The sequence below is a fragment of the Oreochromis aureus genome, linkage group 3 (assembly GCF_013358895.1).
Source record: "Oreochromis aureus strain Israel breed Guangdong linkage group 3, ZZ_aureus, whole genome shotgun sequence".
Taxonomy (NCBI): Eukaryota; Metazoa; Chordata; class Actinopteri; order Cichliformes; family Cichlidae; genus Oreochromis; species Oreochromis aureus.
Genome location: NC_052944.1, coordinates 48428010 through 48448113, shown reverse-complemented (window position 1 = coordinate 48448113; position 20104 = coordinate 48428010). Strand labels below are relative to the sequence as shown.

General features: G+C 40.8%; 1 protein-coding gene across 1 annotated transcript; it reads right to left on the bottom strand.

Moving 5' to 3' along the window:
* Positions 1–1414: 1414 nt before the first annotated feature.
* Positions 1415–4133, bottom strand: LOC120437657 (E3 ubiquitin/ISG15 ligase TRIM25-like). The gene has a single exon (XM_039608184.1). The coding sequence runs from the start codon at positions 4092–4094 to the stop codon at positions 2430–2432; it is 1665 nt and encodes a 554-aa protein (XP_039464118.1). The 5' UTR covers positions 4095–4133; the 3' UTR covers positions 1415–2429.
* Between the last annotated feature and the right edge of the window lie 15971 nt (positions 4134–20104).

The following is a 20104-nucleotide window of genomic DNA, read 5'->3' as shown; positions in this document are numbered from 1 at the left end:
GTTTGCTAACAGCAACAGGGATGAGTCAGTGAGTCAGTTGTGCTTGTGAATCATGATTCACGAGTCAGTAAAGTGATTCTCGAGTATTGAACGATTCGTTCACGAATCGAACATCAGTAGTTGCATGGAAGTAGTTGTAAGTACAGCTTTAAGCAGCTGCGCGCTCACGCGGACGGTAATCACGATCACTGCACAAAACACCTGGAGCTAAAGGGGCAAAACAATCGCATGAGTGCTGCTGTTTGACTGAGGAAGAATAAAGTGTGGTAAGCCAATCACATGACCACTTAAAGACAAAGCAACAAGGTGATATATACCAGTTTTCAAACTGTGTTGATAGGCCACGTAAAACCAGAGTCGTGATAAACAATATATACACGGCATTTTTTCCTCAATAGTTTCATCACGTTTACTGTCTAAGGACAGTAAGCACTCTCTGCTTATGACAAAAAATAAAACAAACAAAAAAAAACAGGGGAAGTTTTACGAGTGACGGCGAGAGAGAGAGAGAGAGAGACAGCAGAAAAAGAGAGAGCGAGTTTTGAGATGTGAGAGATTTGTGACGTTTAGCATGTTTGGAGTGTGTAGTTAATGTGTTGTCTTGTGTAGTTAGTGTGTAGTGTTGTGGATAGTTTTGTGTTGTGTGTCAGAACAATGAGGCGACTGCTGGTGTTTCACTGGGATGCTCTCTCTACATTGCAATGTGTTTATTAAACCCACTTCAAATCAAGCTCATTGGGTGTGTTGCAGGTTATTGTTAACATTTCCATAACAATTGTCAGGGCTTAAAGTGTTTCATTTTTCTTTCTTTTTTTCTTTTCTTTTTTTTTTGGGCCCAATACCAGAACGACTGAATGTAAAGCTCACATGTAAGTCCTCATGTTTTTAAATCAGATAATGTCACATGTGAAGTATTTTCTCATACGGCCCTTAAAGCTTCTGTTAAAACCTTCCACGACACTTGGTTTAATCTGGCTTTATACAGAGAAATGTGTGATATTAAACTGAACCATCAGTTGATGGAAAGGTTTATGATTAAACTCCTCGCCTTCATCTGTTTGAAGTTTAACGGGTATACGTCCCTCACTCAGAACATCCTTAAAGGCAGATGCAACAGATGCTCCTGCCTTGGTTTGAAGACACCTGACCCATGCATACCTAGAAAATCCATCTATACACGTCAGCAAGTATCTCACATTATCATCATCTGCTCAATATTCACCCATATCAGCCAAATCAGCCTTAAACTGTTTGTCGAGTCCACTAACCAAAACTGTATTTCTGGGGAAAAGTCTTCTTGCTGGTTTATGAAGTGTGTAAGTATCCTCCCAACAAAGACCTCTCTAGCTTAACGGACAACACTGAGTTGTATTTTATATCACAAAACACAAAGATGTTTGTTTTTTGTTGTTTTTTTATTTCAGCAACTTTACTGGAAAAATTTACATGCAGGACAGAGAAATTTCTGCCTCTGTCACTCAAAAAGTAGACAATAAATTTGTTTTAACTTTTAATCATGATAACAAAAAAACCCAAACTGTTGGTAGATCCACTTTTTACAACAAGTCATCTATCAGTAAAAATCAATTCCAATACAAAAAATTCAACATTCATATAAAAAAAATCCAACCCTTTTTTCTGAAGCATGACAATCCTTTCAAACAAGTATTTCCAGCTGTTTGTCTCCCCTCTGCACTTTAGTCTTTCTTCCTGTCATGTCTGTGTTTGTCCACCAGGTGTCTCCTTCAGCTCATTTTCTCCAAATCAGAAGCATCAGATTTGTGGAGACGCTCTGCCTGCCAGACACAGCTCAGGGCAATGAAACATGTCTATCCTCCACAATATACAGGCCTGTGTTATTTAGTTTATATATTTACATGTATAAATGATCAAATGTGATTAGACTTTTCATATGAAAAGGACATTAAATGTCATCACTTTAGATACAATAATGATAATTTAATATCAAAAATCTCAAGGATTCAATGTTTTGTTTCATTTTAAAAGTTCAAACCTCAAGGACATTAAGTTTACAGTCATATATGATCAAGAAAATCAAGAATCTTCCCATTTCAGAAACTGGAACCAGCTTTAAATGTCACTAAAATAATGATAAAACAATCAATTCTCTAATCATTGACTAACTGATGAATCACTGCAGCTCCAATATATTTTTGCATTTGACAACCCACTACAGCAACTACAGAATAAAACCACTAACCAGACTGATGAAAGATTTCAAACATGCTGAATATGAAGAGTAGTATCATTTAAACTCACATGATTATCAGCCATAAGAACAAATTCAGATTTATATTGATGTAAGGTATATAAATGTAAGTACAGTTTGAATCAGTGCAATATTATTTTCACACATCAATGGACCACTGAATTTCTCAGCTTCTAAAATGTAAAGCCTCATTTAGAAACTACACCAGCTCTGCAGTGGCTCCAACTCCATAGAGATAAACTCCAGCATAGAGCGGCTGAGTGAATGTGGTCTGGACTCTGTGGAGGAGAGTCATGGTTTCAGAGACGCTGTAGAAAGACAGAATACCTGCTCTGTGATCCAGGTACACTCCTACTCTGGAGGACTGAGGACCTGAGAGGACAGTTTGAACATGGTTGTGCCAAAATCTATAACCTTTTGTGTACCAATATAATGACCAAGACTTGTCATTGTATCCAAACCCACATTCTTTGTCCCTCCCTGCTCTGCCGATATTCTTGTATGCAGCTGCAACACCAACTCCTCTCCCTCTCCACTCCACTTCCCAGTAACAACGTCCAGTCAGACTCTCTCTACTCAGGACCTCTTCCCATCCAGCGAATCTGTCTGGATGATCAGAATAAGACTGTTGTTGTTTTGTTAATGTTGCTGTTCGGTAATCCTCAGATAATAACAGATGTGTGTTTGCTGTGTTTGGATCCAGTGTGATTTCACCTGAATATTTTAAGAATCCAGCTCTGGTCTTTGGCTCTGGTGGTGACAGTAAAACATCCACTTCAGTGACTGTCAGTGAGATGTTTGTCCATTCCTCTCTCAGAATGTCCTGTAGTTTATCTCTGGTCTCTGACACAGCTGCTGTCACATCCTCAAAGTACCTCAGAGGACGAATATTGATGCTGGATGAGTGTGTAGACTCACTGAGTGCTGACAGTGAGGGGTAGTTGTGTAGAAACTGGTTGTGATCCTTTGTGTGTGAGAGCTGCTCCAGCTCGCCGTCTTTCCTCTTCAGCTCAGCGATCTCCTGCTCCAGCTTCTCCTGAAGCTCTTTGACTCGACTCACTTCAGTTTCCTGCTGGGATCTGACCTGCTGCATCACATCAGAGCTTCTTTTCTGGATGAGACGGATCAGCTCAGTGAACATCTTCTCACTGTCCTCCACTGCTTTATCAGCAGAGCCATTGATGGCCTCCACCTCCTGTTGAAGCAGCTTCACATCTTTCTCTCGCTCCTGGATTCCCTGCTGGATGTTTAGTCGTCTCACCTTCAGCTTCTTCTCCTTCTCAGTCCTTTCTGCTGCAGCTGGGACTGTTTCATGGCCTTTATGTTCATCCACTGTGCAGAGATAACAGATACTCTGCTGATCAGTACGACAGAAAATCTTCATCACCTCATCATGACGAGAGCAGATGTTCTCCTGGAGCTTCTTGGAGGGGGCCACCAGCTTGTGTTTCTTTAATGGAGCTGCATCATAGTGAGGTTGGAGGTGTTTCTCACAGTAAGAGGCCAGACAGAATAAACAGGACTTGATGGCTTTCAGCTTCCTCCCAGTGCAGAAATCACAGGCCACATCTTCATGTCCAGCATAGCAGTGATCAGCTGGAGCAGCTTGGAGTCCAGTCTTCTTCAGCTTCTCCACTAGATTTGCTAACATGATGTTTTTCTCCAGGACAGGCCTCGGTGTGAAAGTCTTCCTGCACTGAGGGCAGCTGTGGATTCCTTTCCTGTCCTCTTCATCCCAGAATCTTTTAATACAGTTCATGCAGTAGCTGTGTCCACAGGTTGTAGTCACCGGATCCTTCAGTAGATCCAAACAGATGGAACAAGAGAAGGTTTCTTGGTCCAGCTGAACTCCTTTCTGTGCCATTTCTCCTCTCAGTGTCAGTGACTGTGTGAGTTTATCTTGCTTATAACTGAAACTAGTCTGAGCTCTGATCTCAACAACCTGTATTTCTGCATCGAATGGAGCCTGTCAGCTCTTACATGTCACCACATGTTAGTTAAGTCCATCTTCAAAGTGCAGATCTTAAGGGAAGGGAATGAGGAAACATTTGGAGAGAGAGGAGGTTCTGTGGTTAAGAGCAGGAAGAAGAGGATTTTCAGGCTGTGCTTCATTCCAGGAAGAGGAGCAGTTTGAGAGTGATACTGTGTGTTTAACCCAGGGGTCGGCAACAGTTCTCATGAGGTGTGCCATCTAAAAGTCCCTCAGAAGTCAATGTGCCATATGATTGCATTAGCAATAAATTTAATAACGCTCTATATTAAGAGTTACACACTATATAGAACAACTTTATAGAATTATATTTGTTCGCAGATGTTGGCAGCTATTAGCGAATAGTTATCAGCTACTTTGAAACCAAAAAAGGACACTTTTTATCCATAACAAGAACTCCATAAATGCAAATGAACTGTACAACAGAAAATGCAAATGCTATTTATGGTCTCCTCACAACAATGATAAGAAAAATAAACTGGCCCAATATAGCATGCTTGTTAATACAGAGACACACATGTTAATGTGATCTCTGGTTTCCCACTCAGAGACACAGGTTTCCGAGTGTCCTGCATTACCTGTCCACTCTCACATGAAGAGTACTCTTCATGTGAGAGAAAATCTGCTCACACAGATATGTGGAGCCAAATACTGTCAATAAGGCCTCTGCAATGTTCTTAAGACAGTTAAACTTGTCAGGTAGTGATGTCCAGCAGGTGAAAATGCAAGCTCCATGAACACGCACAGCTGTGGATTCCAGCTGCGTTCGTAGTTCTGCAAACTTTGACCCCCACAGAGTTGAGCTTTTCAGTTCAATCAGCTGCATTTCGATGTCCTCTGTGTCCAGCCAGTTAAAGAGAGAGAAATCCAGCTGCTCATTAAAGCTTTCTGGTTTGATTAGAAAAGGAAACATTGCTCCATATGTAGCACTTGGTAAAGTGTAAAGCTAAAATATGTCTAAAACATTGGATAAATCTGTTGGTATTTGGGCTATTCAGCTATATGTTTGGGTTTTTGGCTGCTACATGTTTTCCACCAGTAGAGGGCAGTCACGGCAAAAAGAAAAGAAAAGAATGTTCTGTAAAAGAAAGAGAAGAGAGTGTTCTTGGGTTCTGTATGTGAAAGCCACGGTTCTGGAGTACCCAAATAATTTCGGTTTGCTGTTTACACCAAGTTGTCCTGGAGTGGTGTAACATTTTGGAGGTTCCACCGAGATCTTTTTTGGGACTACCTCACACAGAGGAAGACGGCAGGGAGCTAACACGGTAAAGGAGCGTGACAGAGCAAAGGGGCTAATGCTAACGGATTGCCACAGTCTAGCTAATGCGACGCAAACTGTGTTTTCTCCGGTCGGATACACTGAGAGAGCTTCACTCATCCTAGTTATCTCTCAAGCATGTCTGAGGACCGTGAAGATTGTTTGTTGAGTTGGAGCAGAAGTTATGTGCACTTTCTGTGGAAGAACTGCTCAGAGTATGTGAGCAATGTAATATTACAGAAAAGGACAACGAAGAAATACAAAGCAAATCTCGCCAAGCTCTCGTTAAATTTATTAGCCAGTTCTGTGAACGAGAAGAATTTTTGCAACGAGAGGATGAAGGCATGTCGGTGCTTCTGGAGCTAAATGATGTGCTGGTTTTGCTGGTGGAGGCGTGGCAAGCGGCTGTCGGCGCGGGGGCGGTGGCCCGGTCTTCATCTTCAGACAGAGCGGGAATTACGGCGGAGGCACGTAATCGTTGCACTAGGGGCAACTCGCAGCGGCGCGGGCACCTCCGTAGCGGTGGACAGGGCCGATGACATCGCTGGAGCATCAGGTGGCCATGAGGACGTCGCTGGACGGCGAAACACAGCGCAAGGGGAGAGACTGCATTGGCAACAGCTGCTGTAATGTTTCATCAGGTGGATTCAGAAAAGACTTCAGGATAAGTGGACATGTGGGTGAGTCAACAGCTAAAGACATGCTGAGTTTCAGTAGCTTAGAGCACCAGATGGAAAGCGGCTTAAAAACGGGCTACTCTGAAGCTGAGATTGTGGAGGCTGTCATACATCAGTCCTGGGTTAAAACTAAGGAGCTATTTGGAAGGGAAAGAAGATCTCACATTGACCAGCCTGAGACAAGTTCTAAAAGCCCATTATGCAGAAACGGATTCAACAGTACTGTATCAGCAATTAACCAAGGCTACACAGGGGGCAAATGAAACACCACTTGAGTTCCTGATTAGAGTGCTGGATTTGCGTCAAAAAATTCTTTTTGCATCTGAGCGTGCCCAGTCTAGCCTAAAGTACAACAAAGAACTTGTTCAAAGTCAGTGTTTTCAGTCCATTAGAACGGGTCTTCTAAATGACAATGTCAGAGCAGAAATGAGAGTATATTTGCAGGATGAAAACTGTAGCGATGAACTCTTATTAATGAAAATGCAAACAGCCAAGCGAGAGAGTGTTAAAGGCAAAAGCCCACAGGTCATTTAGAACAGGACTAAATGTAGCTGAGCAGAATGTAGTGCTTACTGATCCCCGCACAAGCCAGCCTGATACAAAACCGGCTAATACCCTCAAAGATAACTCCTTATTTGCAAAAATTGAGGAAAGTAACTCAGCAATCAGGGAACTTACAGGACAGGTAGCTTCACTAGTGCAAACTGTCCAACGGGATAGAAGTGGTGATGGTGATAGGCAAGCCAGGGTGTACAGAAAGTCAGCTCAGAGACCAAAAAGGCGATGCTCTGCATGTCAACAAGAAAACAGGGACTGTGACCATTGTTTCAAATGTGGCAGTGACTCTCACTGGGCAAAAGGATGTAAAGTAAGGGGAGCTCAGAAGCAGGGAAACTGGGTGGGGCTGTGACTGCAGGACAAGCCACAGCTTCAGCACCAATGTCCCAATGTGACAACATTCCCAAGGCCCAAAGCTTATCCAATGCATCACCAACTGACTCAGGAAATCCTAAAATCAGGAACCAACCCCCAAACATGTTCAATCTGAGTACCAAAAAAAGAAAAGTAGCACAGCTCGTGGGCAAAAAGTGTCTAGTATGGTGTAGAATGAACAACTGCAAAACACAGGCACTGTGGGACACGGGAGCCCAAGTTTCAATAATGAGTGCATGCTGGAAATCAGACAATTTACCTCACTTAGAAGTTCACCCCATCAGTGATTTACTAAGTAAGGATGAACTTTTAGACTTGAGAGCCGTAAATGGATCTGAAGTCCCTTTCCAGGGTTGGGTAGAAGTTAGCCTTAGCCTTTGTGATCCGAGAGGAAAAGCTGTAGCTTAGAATGAGGTTCGGGTTCCAATCCTAGTAAGTCAGGATGTGATGCAAAAACCAATAATAGGGTTTAATGCTATTGAGGAACTGATAAAAAAAGACACTACTCAGTCCAGTGAAAGCTTGTCTTTACTCAGAAACTCTCTAAGAGTAGGATCAAGCAAAGCAGAAGCACTGTTGAACCTTATCCACACCGCCAGTAGCGAGATAGTTACTTATCCTGTCAGATCAGGACGCAAAGCTATTGTCGTACCGAGTGGACAAATGTACGGCGTTAGTTGTTCCATCAAAACAGACTTAAAGGTAAAAAGTGAAATGCTTTTTGAGCCAGATGAAAACCTGTCTTTAGATGAGGGTCTGAAATCTAAGTGCCAGTTGCTGTCTGTATCTGGCAATACCCGCAAAGTCAATATCTATGTTACTGATGTTACCAAACATGACATTGTTTTGCCACCTAAAACCCTTCTAGGTAACATAGAGAGGGTAACACACAGTTATCCTGTGAATCTCAAAGAAGCTCAGATAGGTTTGGTTGTAGAAAAAGACAATCAGAACTCACCTAGCTTACCAGAAGAGCCTTAGGAACCACCTGTCAATTTGGGCCACCTTAACACAGAACACCAGGCAGCTGTCATGGAAATGTTAAGGGAGGAGGCAGGCGCATTTGCTAAACACAAAGAGGAAGTTGGTTACATAAAAAAATCTAAAAATGGATATCAAACTCACTCATCAGATTCCTGTAGCCAAATCCTATAATGCGGTCCCACATGCTCTCTGTGATGAAGTAAAAAGTCACATTCAGGACTTGTTTAAAAAAGACTTTATTCGCAAATCAACCTCACCATATGCCTCTCCAATAGTGTGTGTGAGGAGGCAGGATGGAGGCCTGAGACTGTGTGTCGATTATAGGGGCCTCAATAAAAAGACCATTCCAGACAGACACCCTATTCCATGAATACAGGAAATCCTTGATGGACTTGGCGGCAATACGTGGTTTAGTGTGCTTGACCAAGGCAAAGCGTACTATCAAGGTGAAATCAGCGAAGACTCGAAAAAATATACCGCCTTCACAACACACTGGGGGCTGTATGAATGGAATAGAATTCCACTAAGAAAAAGGCAAAAAGAAAAGAAAAAAAATGTTCTGTAAAAGAAAGAGAAGAGAGTATTCTTGGGTTCTGTATGTGAAAGCCACAGTTCTGGAGTACCCAAATAAACTCGGTTTGCTGTTTACACCAAGTTGTCCTGGAGTGGTGTAACACATACACCTGAAAGTCCCGAAAACACATTGTGAATTCTGTCTCGAGTCTTCGGATGTATCCGTGTATTTCCGCGGTGCTGATGCTGCGCTTAGCAAACAGAAGCATTTGAAGTGTCGGAATGTGGGAAATTTCAACATCGCTTGAAAAAACTGCCAGCTAGCAATGTGCCTCTTGTCAGGGTTCCTGGGTGGTTCACTATGTGTTTTCAGTTCATGTTCAGTTTATGTTCCACATTCATGTTTCCCGCTTCACCTTGCCAGCCCTCTGTCTCAGTGTCATTAGTTCTACTTCCTGTTTCATTATGTTCAGCTGTGTTTTCACCAGTCCCTTATCATCATCATTAGCCAGTGTACTTAAGTCCTCAGTTTCATCCTGGTCTTTGTTGTGTCATTGTTGTTGATGTTAGGTTGTAACTGTATGCTTTGTTCATTCAGTCAGCTATTCAGTCATTCAGTCCGTCAGTCAGTCAGCCAGCCAGCCAGCCAGCCATTTCCTGCTCCTGTTCTGTCCATTCATTCCATCTGCAATAAACACCAGCTTTCACTGTGTTTGGGTCATCCCTTCTTCTCCGCATCCACACTCTTTTTAACCAATCCAAGTTGAATCTGGTAGTTGGGGTTGTTAGCTAAGATACCGTCATTAAGAAGCGGCACAACTAAAGTGTCTATGCGAGCTAATTTGCGATGTGCACTGCTGGCCCAGCCATTTATTTTTTTTAATGCACCTTCTCAGATTAATTGACTGCATATTGTGCCCAGGGCTGGACTGGGACAAAAAATCAGCCTGGGCATTTTGACTAGAGACCGGCCCACCAGGTATTATAGGAAAAGCTATAAAGCCTTTGAATGAAAACGAACGCTGTTGTGACAGTGATGTACACGGTCTTGTTGGTATATGTATGATTTCTATACATTTTACATCAGATAAAAACTTTGGTTGTTAGATTCAGATAATTATTTAATAAAAGCTAGACATTTTAAATGAGAATAAGAAAGAAAAGTATTTCTTTGTTCCCCCTTTCCCTGTTAATGCCCTACCTGGACCCCTAGGAAAACTTTGCTAGATCCGCCCCTGCACAGTTACCAGCTGTCAGCTACTTAGAAAAGGATCCTGGTGTTATTTGTCTCTCAGAAACAGTTCATAACTTCCCTTCAATTCATTCATGTCACCTAAAAGGTAAACCTGTTTCTCCATCACCTGTTCAGCTCTGATGATTCAGTAAGGACATCTCCTGGTTTCATCTTCATGTTTCCCTCTCACCACATATCCAAACCGATATCATGATCAGCAGCTTTTACAGCTGTGGCTCCTGCAAACATCAGCTGATACTAGAAAGTAATATTAAATAAATTCTAACAACAGCTGATTAAACGTGCTGGTGTTGTTTAGCGCGACTGGTTTCCTCTTTCAGGCGCAAAGTGGGCAATAAACAAACAAGAGAGACGGGACTTGCATCAGAAAAGCCGATCAGCTGATCATTGATCAGTTTCATGACTGAAGTAGCAACAGGAGAGGGAGGGGAGAGAAAGAGAGAAGAAGAGGTGGCTGTGCAGCGTAAAGACAGAATAACTCCAACTTTGTCTCTTTTTCCATTCTAGCTGAAGTCCAGGACAAACTGTGTTCCTTTTCAGCTCAATATGGAACGCGTAATATTTTCTCTGAACACAGGACGATTCCGTTTTTTCCGAGACGGTTGGCAACTCTACTAATTAAACTACACATAAACTTGGTTTATATCTGACCCAGATAGACTGCAGGTCATAACTTCTTACCTGAAGGTTAGTTCACCGCCGGCCGCCTCGGGTTTCTCCTCCTCCTGCCCCCCCTTTCCCTCATCCACCTGCTGGCCTCTACCACTTGCTAATGTTACTGAATCTGTGGAAGCTCCGCCATAGCCACCACCAAACAATTGAGTTATTTTTACACACCGGCCAGCATCTGGCCAATCCGCCACCTTTCATTATTCATACCGTTACAAAAAAGCAAAACAAAAAAAAACCCCATCAGCCCATAAAAATGAAAAATCGCCATCGGGTCAGTCCAGCTATGGTCGTGCCATCAGCAACCCAGGGTTGCCGACCCCTGGGCTAGACTAAAAAAACTATCCCAAGTATTTCATTGATAATGACCATGACAAAGATGATATGGATGCTGTGGCAAACAGCCTTAATGAATCCTTTCTAACTGCTATTGTCCCAGGTTGTTTTATTCTTCAGACCGGACAGAGAAGACGCAGACTGGTAAAAGTATTTATAATCATTTTATTCAATCATTACCCTCTGGAAGGGAGATGTGCACAGTGCTAAGCATCTGCAGACCTGAAGCATTACAGGCCAGATGTGTATAATATGGTCTGCTCCCTCCTCCCCTACAAAACCATCACTTTATCTATTTTAATTCTACATGTCTGCCACATAGCTGCAAAAACATTTGCACCCTAGCTCCTCATGTCTAGTTTTTATGACCCAAAGGTCATTTCCTGTTGTTCTCTTTTAGCAGCACAAACGTAGGCAATGTTCTCTGCAACTCTGCACAAAGCTTCCTGTTCTGCACAGTTTTAAGTCTTGCTAAACAATCTAATGACCTATGACACAGTTTATAACTCAAAGGTGTCCTTTAATATACTGGCCTGTTATTAAATGCATAAAACAAAATACAGAGCAAATAAAAGCAAAAGCAAAGAAAATGTATTTTCCTAACACTGCTGAACCAAATTTAGCAAGAACAATTACTGACCCTGGGAAAGCACAAGAAAAACTGGATACACTGATAGACAGAAATCCTTATTCAATGTTTCTCACAGCCGTTGATGAAAATGAAGTTTTTGAAATTGTCAAAAAATGTAAAAAAAAATCAGAAATCTTTGGATTGTAATGATATTGGAAACTGTTTAAAAAGTAATTGAGGCCATTTTAAAACCATTTCCATACATCTGTAATTTATCATTTCAAACTGGTCTATTTCCAGACAGGATGAAAATAGCGAAAGTTACACCTCCATACAAATCTGGCAAAAAACACCATTTCACAAACTACAGACCTGTCTCTTTACTACCTCAATTCTCAAAAATTCTTGAAAAACTGTTTAACAACCGACTGTAAAAATGTATAGATAAACATAAAATACTCACTGAGAGTCAGTACGGGTTCAGATCAAGCAGATCAACATCATTGGCACTATTAGATTCAATTGAATACATCACAAATTCCATAGACAAAAGCGATATGTGGCTGTGGTATTCATAGACTTGACAAAGGCATTTGACACTATAGATCACAATATATTAATAAGAAAACTGGAATGTTATTGTGTCAGAGGGGTACTTTTAAATTATATATCAGTGACATTTGTAAAGTGTCCAAAGTGGGGCCGGCTATACGCTGGGGCAATAGGGGGCAATGCCCCCTTAAACAAATGTCCTGCCCCTTAAGTCAAACTTTTAGAAGTTGAAATAATAGATTACCCACAAACTGAATATGGACAAGATTTACTGTAGTAGCTGAAAAATCCACTGGCAAAAGGCACAAATGAGATGATAGGTTTCATGTCTCATTCGCTCTTTGCCTCCGTGCACTGTTTGTGCACATGCTCACACAGCACTCGGCAGAGAACTCCCACTCCCTTCAGCTAAACATCAATGTGACGCATCTTGCCACCTACTTCAAGTTGGACCAAAGTTTATAAAGAACCCATGTCAAAGTATTGTGGTTAAGTCCAATTTATTAAACTACCTTTGAGATGAAGTGCAGCTGCGAAGAACGTCCTTTTTCCCGTTTGCCTACAGTAGGCAATGAGGTGCATTTAATGTCTCTGTTAATATGAGTTTCAATGAACCAGCGATAAACAGGTATTTATTTTTTATTACTATGCCAGCCCTTTTTAGTTTTGTAAGTACTGGCTATATTAAGAGGTCTTATTTTATTCTTAGTTAATTTTGCAAATTTATTTGAATTAGGCCCTCCAATTAAGATAGATTTTATGTTGTTGGTTGTAAAGATCTGGATGGATATTTGATTTTATTCTTTATGTCATGGTCCTGAGTCTGACGACTCAGTGTTTTGTGTTTCTTTGTATTATTCTATGTTCTTCTTTATTCTGTTGTCTTTTGTTTAGGTTTGCTATGTATTAGGGTTTTGTTTTATGCCTGCCAGTGTTCCCTCAGTCTGTCCATGGTGTCACTGTGTCTGCTCGTGAGTCTGTCTGTTAAGTTCAGTGTCGTCTGGTCCTCTGTGTCTGTTTCCTGTTTTATTCTGAAGGTCTTTGTCTCATGTGAGTGTGTTCAATTTTTCGTTTCCCCTGTCTCGTCAGCTGTGATTTCTCCCAGGTGTGTTCCCCTCCTGTCTCCCATCCCTTGATTACTGCTGTGTGTATTTAAGTCCTGTGTGTTCGCCTGCCTGTTGCTGGTTCATCTGCGTTATTTCCCTGTGTTGGTTCCCCGAGTCTCCCTGTGTCTCCTGTTCAGGTCTACTTGTATTAGTTTTTCCCAGTTTAGTTAATCTTAGGTTCAGCACTTGCCACCTCCTTTGCTGTTTGTTCCATCACTGTCACAATAAAGCTCACTCTCATCAAAGTCAGTGCTTGCATCTTGGGTCCTACTTCCAACTTCCATTTGTCTGCCACTGCAGACGTGACACTTTATTTCTATTTTTCAGTTTTATTTTTCAAGACTTTGTGAATTCTCTCTTTTTTTTTTTTTTTTTTTTTTTTTTTTTATAGATCGGCTTGCCCTATTTAGTTTTGTTAATATTGGCAGTAGTGAGAAGTGTTGTTGTTTCAAATATATTTGATATACGCTATCCAATAAAGGTAAATGTCATGTTTTTAATTCTTAGAATCTGATGAGGAATATTTTATTTCATTTTTTGCTTTTCTGTTTTCCCCCTGAGGGATTGCCACCTTAACGTGCTCAGGGGGTTTGTGTGCCTTGGTGAACATAAAAGCTTGACCAGCAGAAGCTTAGCCTTCAGGTGGGACACCCAAGTTATTCAGGTCTTAGGGAAGAGGTCTGACAAAGTGCAATCCAATTACATGACAAAAACAGTTATCCAGAGTAGGGCTGCCACGATTAGTCAAGTAGTTAAGATTACATCGAATATCAATATCGTCAACAACTAATTTAATAGTCGATGCGATGTTCGAAGCTTTGTAAGATCCTGAAAAGACACAGGGATAAGTGGTAGGATTTAAGAGTGTAATAACGGACTGAAACAGAAGATGGCAGTAATGCATGTACAAGGATGCCAGCTGCCGTTAAACACCAAAGAAGAACAAGAAGCAGTCTCAGGTATCGTAGCTGTTTCCAAATTTAGGGGCCGCATCCTCCTGAGGCCACATTTGAAGTCCGTTTACATCACCGGGACACTTTGAAGGCTGTCCAAATTTGAAGACTCCTCCTTCATTTCCCCAGATTTCAAGGATGGGTTGGATATATCTTTTGTGGCTGCCTGACATGCAGCACATCTCATTTTTAGACCCCCGCAGTGTTTTTGCTACTCAGGTTAAACATGATATATAAATCACTTAGGTAACTTAAAAATTTTATTGTTTGGCTTTTTTCAGTGTTTTATTTGTTTAATTTGTGGCAGTCCTAATCCAGAGCACCCCACCCAACCCCCACACCATTCTCACCTCCATTACCACTATGTGCCCCCTTTACATTTCTGTCTGCCCCCTGATATATGCCTGTCTAGAGCTGGCCCAGGTCTAAAGTAGAGATGGCACGATACCACTTTTTTATGTCCGATACCGATATCATAAATTTGGATATCTGCCGATACCGATATTAATCCGATATAGTGTGTTTTTTAATCAATAAAACTGTTTTTTTAATATCTTGCTGCATTTTGTATAAGTTCATACTCAAGTTTAAATAAACAACAACACTAAAGCTATTCTGTTATACCTGTATGTAAAAAATACACTGCGCCCAAAATATTTCATAGTTCAGCAACACTGATCAATCTAATAAACTTAAACCTACTCCATCCTCCCTATTCTGGTATTTTAAAGAGTACTTAGCAGAAATATTAACCAACCTAACTAATAGGGTTGCAAACTCCCAGCAAAAAAATAGGGGAACCACCCCCACCCTCCACCTCATGATGCTTAATCGATGTAATCAACTTTAATTTGATGCAGGGTGAAAAAAAATGCACAGAAATAAATTATTTTTCAAGAATAATTAAATAGATTCAACATCTTTCTTCAACAGAATTGCAGAATTCACAGATGGTACCTTCCCAAAGGAAAAAGTACTATAGCTTACTAGGGCATATAGACTTAAGAGTTACTATATATAGTAATGGACTTCTATACATTTTACATCAGATTAAAACTTTGGGTGTAAGATTCAGATATTTATTTATTAAAAGCTAGATATTTTAAATGAGAATAAGAAAAAAAAGTATGTCTTTGTGCCCCCTTTTCCCTGTTCATGCCCTATCGGCCCCCCTGGCTAAACTTTGCTAGATCCGCCCCTGCACAGTTATCAGCCGTCAGCTACGTAGAAAAGGATCCTGGTCTAGAAAGTAATATTAAATAAATTCTAACAACAGCTTATCAAGCTTAAACGTGCTGCTGTTGTTCAGCCGCTGGTTTCCTCTTTCTGGTGCAAAGTGGACCAAAAACAAAGAAGAGAGACGGACTCGCGACAGAAAAGCCGATCAGCTGATCATTGATCAGTTTCACAATTGAAGTAGCAACAGGAGAGGGAGAGAGAGAGGCAGTCGCTCCATATATCGGTTGTTAAGCTTAACATGGGAATGCTTTACAAACATTCAGAGATGAACTTACACACTTGCTTTACTTCTCTCTGGGATAACTTCCTCGGAGATGAAATGCTCGTTTGGTAGCGAGGCTACAAATACACACAGCCGCTCTATCACGTGACGCATACTACTCCGACATGCTACGGTTATGAGCTGAGTTACGCCGTGTCCCAAGTTTTGTGAGGTGTTTTTTTGATATTTAATGGATCGGATTACATTTTTTATTTCTCGCCGATATCCGATCCAGTAATTTAGGTCAGTATCGGACCGAAACCGATACTGTCAAGAGATGTATTCTAAAGCACTTCTTCAGTTAAGAATCAGAGAGGAGAAACACAGTTTTACTTGTATACAAGGGCAGCACAGAGCAGGGCTCTGTGACACGCGCTCTGAGACTGCCCTGGTCTTTATTTATACATCAGTGGGTGTTTGTTCCTTACATTGGAATGTGGATGTTTAGGTGTGTGTGTGTGTGTGTGTGTGTGTGTGTGTGTGTCCCCATAAAAGACTTCCCTAAACCTGCTGGTCTGGAAGTCCAACAGTTCATCTAAACAAAATGCACTTAGCCTAAAACAGACATAGATACGTTTATCCTACCATAAAACAATAAGACAAGGTATGACCTCTCCCATGCTCCCAGGATGTGGGTGTGAAAGCCAGAACACTCTGGAATGCACATAAAAGTCCTTGCAGGCTTCTACAGATCACACATCCTATCACTACACAGTCGATTATACACCTCTAAGCATATATGGAAACTCATATCATTAAAAGCTTATACTGACTACTAAGTACAATTTTCCATTGACAGATACGTAATATCGGATCGGTCCATCTCTAGTCTAAAGTATTAAATATGGTACTCCTTGCTAACGACAGAAGCATCTTCTGTTCTGCTGATGATCTGCAGCATTTATTGGATGAGATGACTACTTAAGAACTTCACTTTACTTATGTAAAATGAAGTTCTGGCTTGATAAAAAACAAATTATCATTAAATCTGAATAAAACTAAAATTATGTTATTTGGAAATAGTTCTTTATAAATGCTAAGATTTATTTTATTTTTTTATTTTATTTTATTTTATTTTTTTCCGCCTGTCCGTTTGGCTCTTTTGCCATCAGAATTATTGTCTAAAGGCGAAGAAAGATGCCCAACGGATTTACTTTACCAAATGGACCATCCCAGCCTTGTCATATTGGTCTATTTGATTCAACTTTTATTGTTTATTTCATTTTATTTTCACTTGTTAAATACGGGACAGACTTGACTGGGGAAAAGAAAGGGGAGAAAGAAAGGGAAAGAAAAACAGCGGGGAAGAGGGACGGGGATAAAGAGCAAAAAACAAAAACCAACAAAATAAGCAGACAAAAAAATACATATATCGATCACCTGGTTCATACGGTGGCCCTGAAGTGCAAACCACAAAAACAAATCACAAAACGCACAACAAATTGAAAAGCGCAAAAACAAATCACTTAACGCAAAAACAAATGGAAAAGCGCAAAAACAAATCACTTAACGCAAAAACAAATTGAAAAGCGCAACAACAAAAACCAAACCGGAAGAGGTAGGTACCAATGCTGCAACAACAGGCATCACTGATTGGATGATGGATCCGGTAGCCTTTTGAACCGGAAGTTGTTCTGCCGAACGTGGTTATGAGAAAGAGCAGTCAACAGCTGTATCCCAATTCAGGGTCTGCAGCCTTAAAGTACGCAGCCTCAACGATCCTCAAGGGCCGCGTACTCAAAGACCGCTAAGGCCGGAAGTGCGAGGCTTGTGAAATGGGACGGTCTAGCCTCCGTCGCGCTGCCCAGGTTGCCTAGCAACCATAACACCAACCGCTGGAAACGTTTCATACAGCTTTGACAGAAATGAAGGAGAACATATTTTGTTCGTGTGTTTGTTTCTACACGAGCTTTGTGTGATTTAATAAGTGTCTGAGGCTGAGACCACAGGACTGTAAAATATGATTGCTGGCCTTCATATCTGTACTGAACAGTCATTTAAGATTAGCTAGTAAATAACAATTAGCTAATGTTGTTCATGAGACTAAAGTCAGTGTAAATATGATATGGCCAATATTATAGTTATTATATTAATCATAAGTTATTACAGCAGTGAGTTTGAACTCTCAAATCAAATCACTTCTATTGTCACATCACATGTGCAGGTACACTGGTACAGCACATGTGAGTGAAATTCATGTGAGTGAACTCTGTGTCAAATACTGAGCTTCAGTAAAGATTCAAGTTGCAGTTATTTATATCTCCTATCACCTTAAATCTTCACTCAAAGACAAGTATCTTTGACAGTGTATATGTAGATGTATTATATATAAGAGACAAATATTGTCCGTGTAATATGTTGGCATTACTAAATTTGGCTCAATGCTTACATATATGTGTAAAAAGAAAATGTACGAGCTGTGATAACTGTTGCTGATAAAATAAAGATCAGACTGATATATGAAATATTCCTTTATTGGGTGAGAAAATCAGACCATGTCATAACTGCTTTAAGTCATACAGAATAGATATCAGAGCCTTAAACAGGCTGACTTCTGCTAAATGGGTCAAACTGGGCAGAAAGTATACAAACACATAACATCCTTATAGAATATGATGTAACACTATAGATCAACTTACCTCAGAATATATAAAGCATATAAACAGTTACAGCAATATGATGCAACAAACACAGCAGTGCTACTAATCCAAAATACTCAAAGCTTCATAGAACTGAAACAAACATTTATTTTTAGCTCCATTCTGCTGCTGATACATACTTTAGGTTTCTGAATATTAAACTTGTTGCTGCCTTTCATAGTGTGTAACTTGAAGGCCCTGAGTACTTTCTCCCACACTGAAAACACTGGGATGATCAAATTATCTGAACATTACCTAATAAGACTGATTCAGGACAGACAATTAGTTATGTTAAACTTTCCTAGCAGTCCTTCACAAACAGGGAACAGTCTGTCTATTCTCTCCATCTGTCAGCTGCTGCTGGCTCTTCCTCCTCCTCTTCCTCACACACTGCTGAGTTTGTCCTGGTGGATCATCAGGGTGCAAAGCCTCACAGATGATGTGCAGCAGTGGGTCCCTCAGTCTGTCCTCACTCTGGACACTTGCAGTTGGCACACATGGAAATCAAATGTGTGATAAGCTGCAGGATTCAAACACAAGTGTAACTTATAAATACATGTTCATACTTTTATTCCACAATCAGAGAGAAAAACAAAGAGAGAGAGCAGGACAGACAGACAGGTGACAGTCTCAGGTGTACACACTGCTACAAAACAGCACAAGAGAAGGAGGATTTAGTGTTTGTGTTATTACGAGTGCTAAACAAGAAGAGTTCCAGATGGTCCAGTGGACACATGTGTGACTCCTGTGATTAAAGCATCTTTCTTTCAGCTTAACGAGTGAACCGTCAGCTCGTTCAAACACACGTTAAAAGTCCGTTTGGCTCGACACCACCGAACAGAGGCAGCAATATAACATAGCTAACATTAACAGTGCAGTGAATCCTGCTTGTGCTGTCATATTCAGGACTGCAAACCGAGCAGCATCACTGACTTTCAGCTTGTTGTGTTTGTGGATATATGACTGACTTTAATTATCCATAAAATCATCACATTCTCTGTAAGATTAAAGTCAACTATTGTATTATTATATTTTAAATGCTTTAAAACAAAGTAAACGCTGAAAGTACAAACATCGCTAATGGCAAATAACTTTGCCGACATGTGGCCAACAGTAATGTTTTAATGTTCCTCATTATTAAACATTTGCACATAAATAAGTGACATCATATTCAGTACTTACGTTTAACAGTTTACTCTTCGGCCGCTCCCTTCTGCCGTCTGCGGCAAAATTATCCACAGTGACTGTCGCGCTATGAATTGTGGGATATGTTGGGCCACGAAGTCTACACAGCCACAGCCTTAAAATTCATGGAAATGAAGGCCGAATTTGAGGGCCGCGTTTCGAGCAGCCTTTGAATTGGGACAGCCTTCGGCGCGCCGCTGTGACGTAATCGGCCTTAAAATGCGGCCTTTAAGGCTGCAGACCCTGAATTGGGATACAGCCAACATGTTTTGTCCAAGTTGTGGAAAAAAGTTGGTAGAGCAGTCACCAAACTTCCGAACAGAACAACTTCCGGTTCAAAAGGCTACCGGATCCATCATCCAATCAGTGATGCCTGTTGTTGCAGCATTGGTACCTACCTCTTCCGGTTTGGTTTTTGTTTTTGCGCTTTTCAATTTGTTTTTGCGTTAAGTGAATTTGTTTTTGCGTTAAGTGAATTTGTTTTTGCGTTAAGTGAATTTGTTTTTGCGCTTTTCAATTTGTTTTTGCGTTAAGTGATTTGTTGTTGCGCTTTTCAATTTGTTGTGCGTTTTGTGATTTGTTTTTGTGGTTTGCACTTCAGGGCCACCGTAGGGTTCACCTGTTGAGAAAGAAAAAAAAGAAAACAAGCAGAAGAAAGAAAAAAGAGCAACATGATAAACAACATCACGATGATCTATGGGAATATAACAGTAAATACTAAATATAAAACATTATTGTGCAGCACGTAAGAT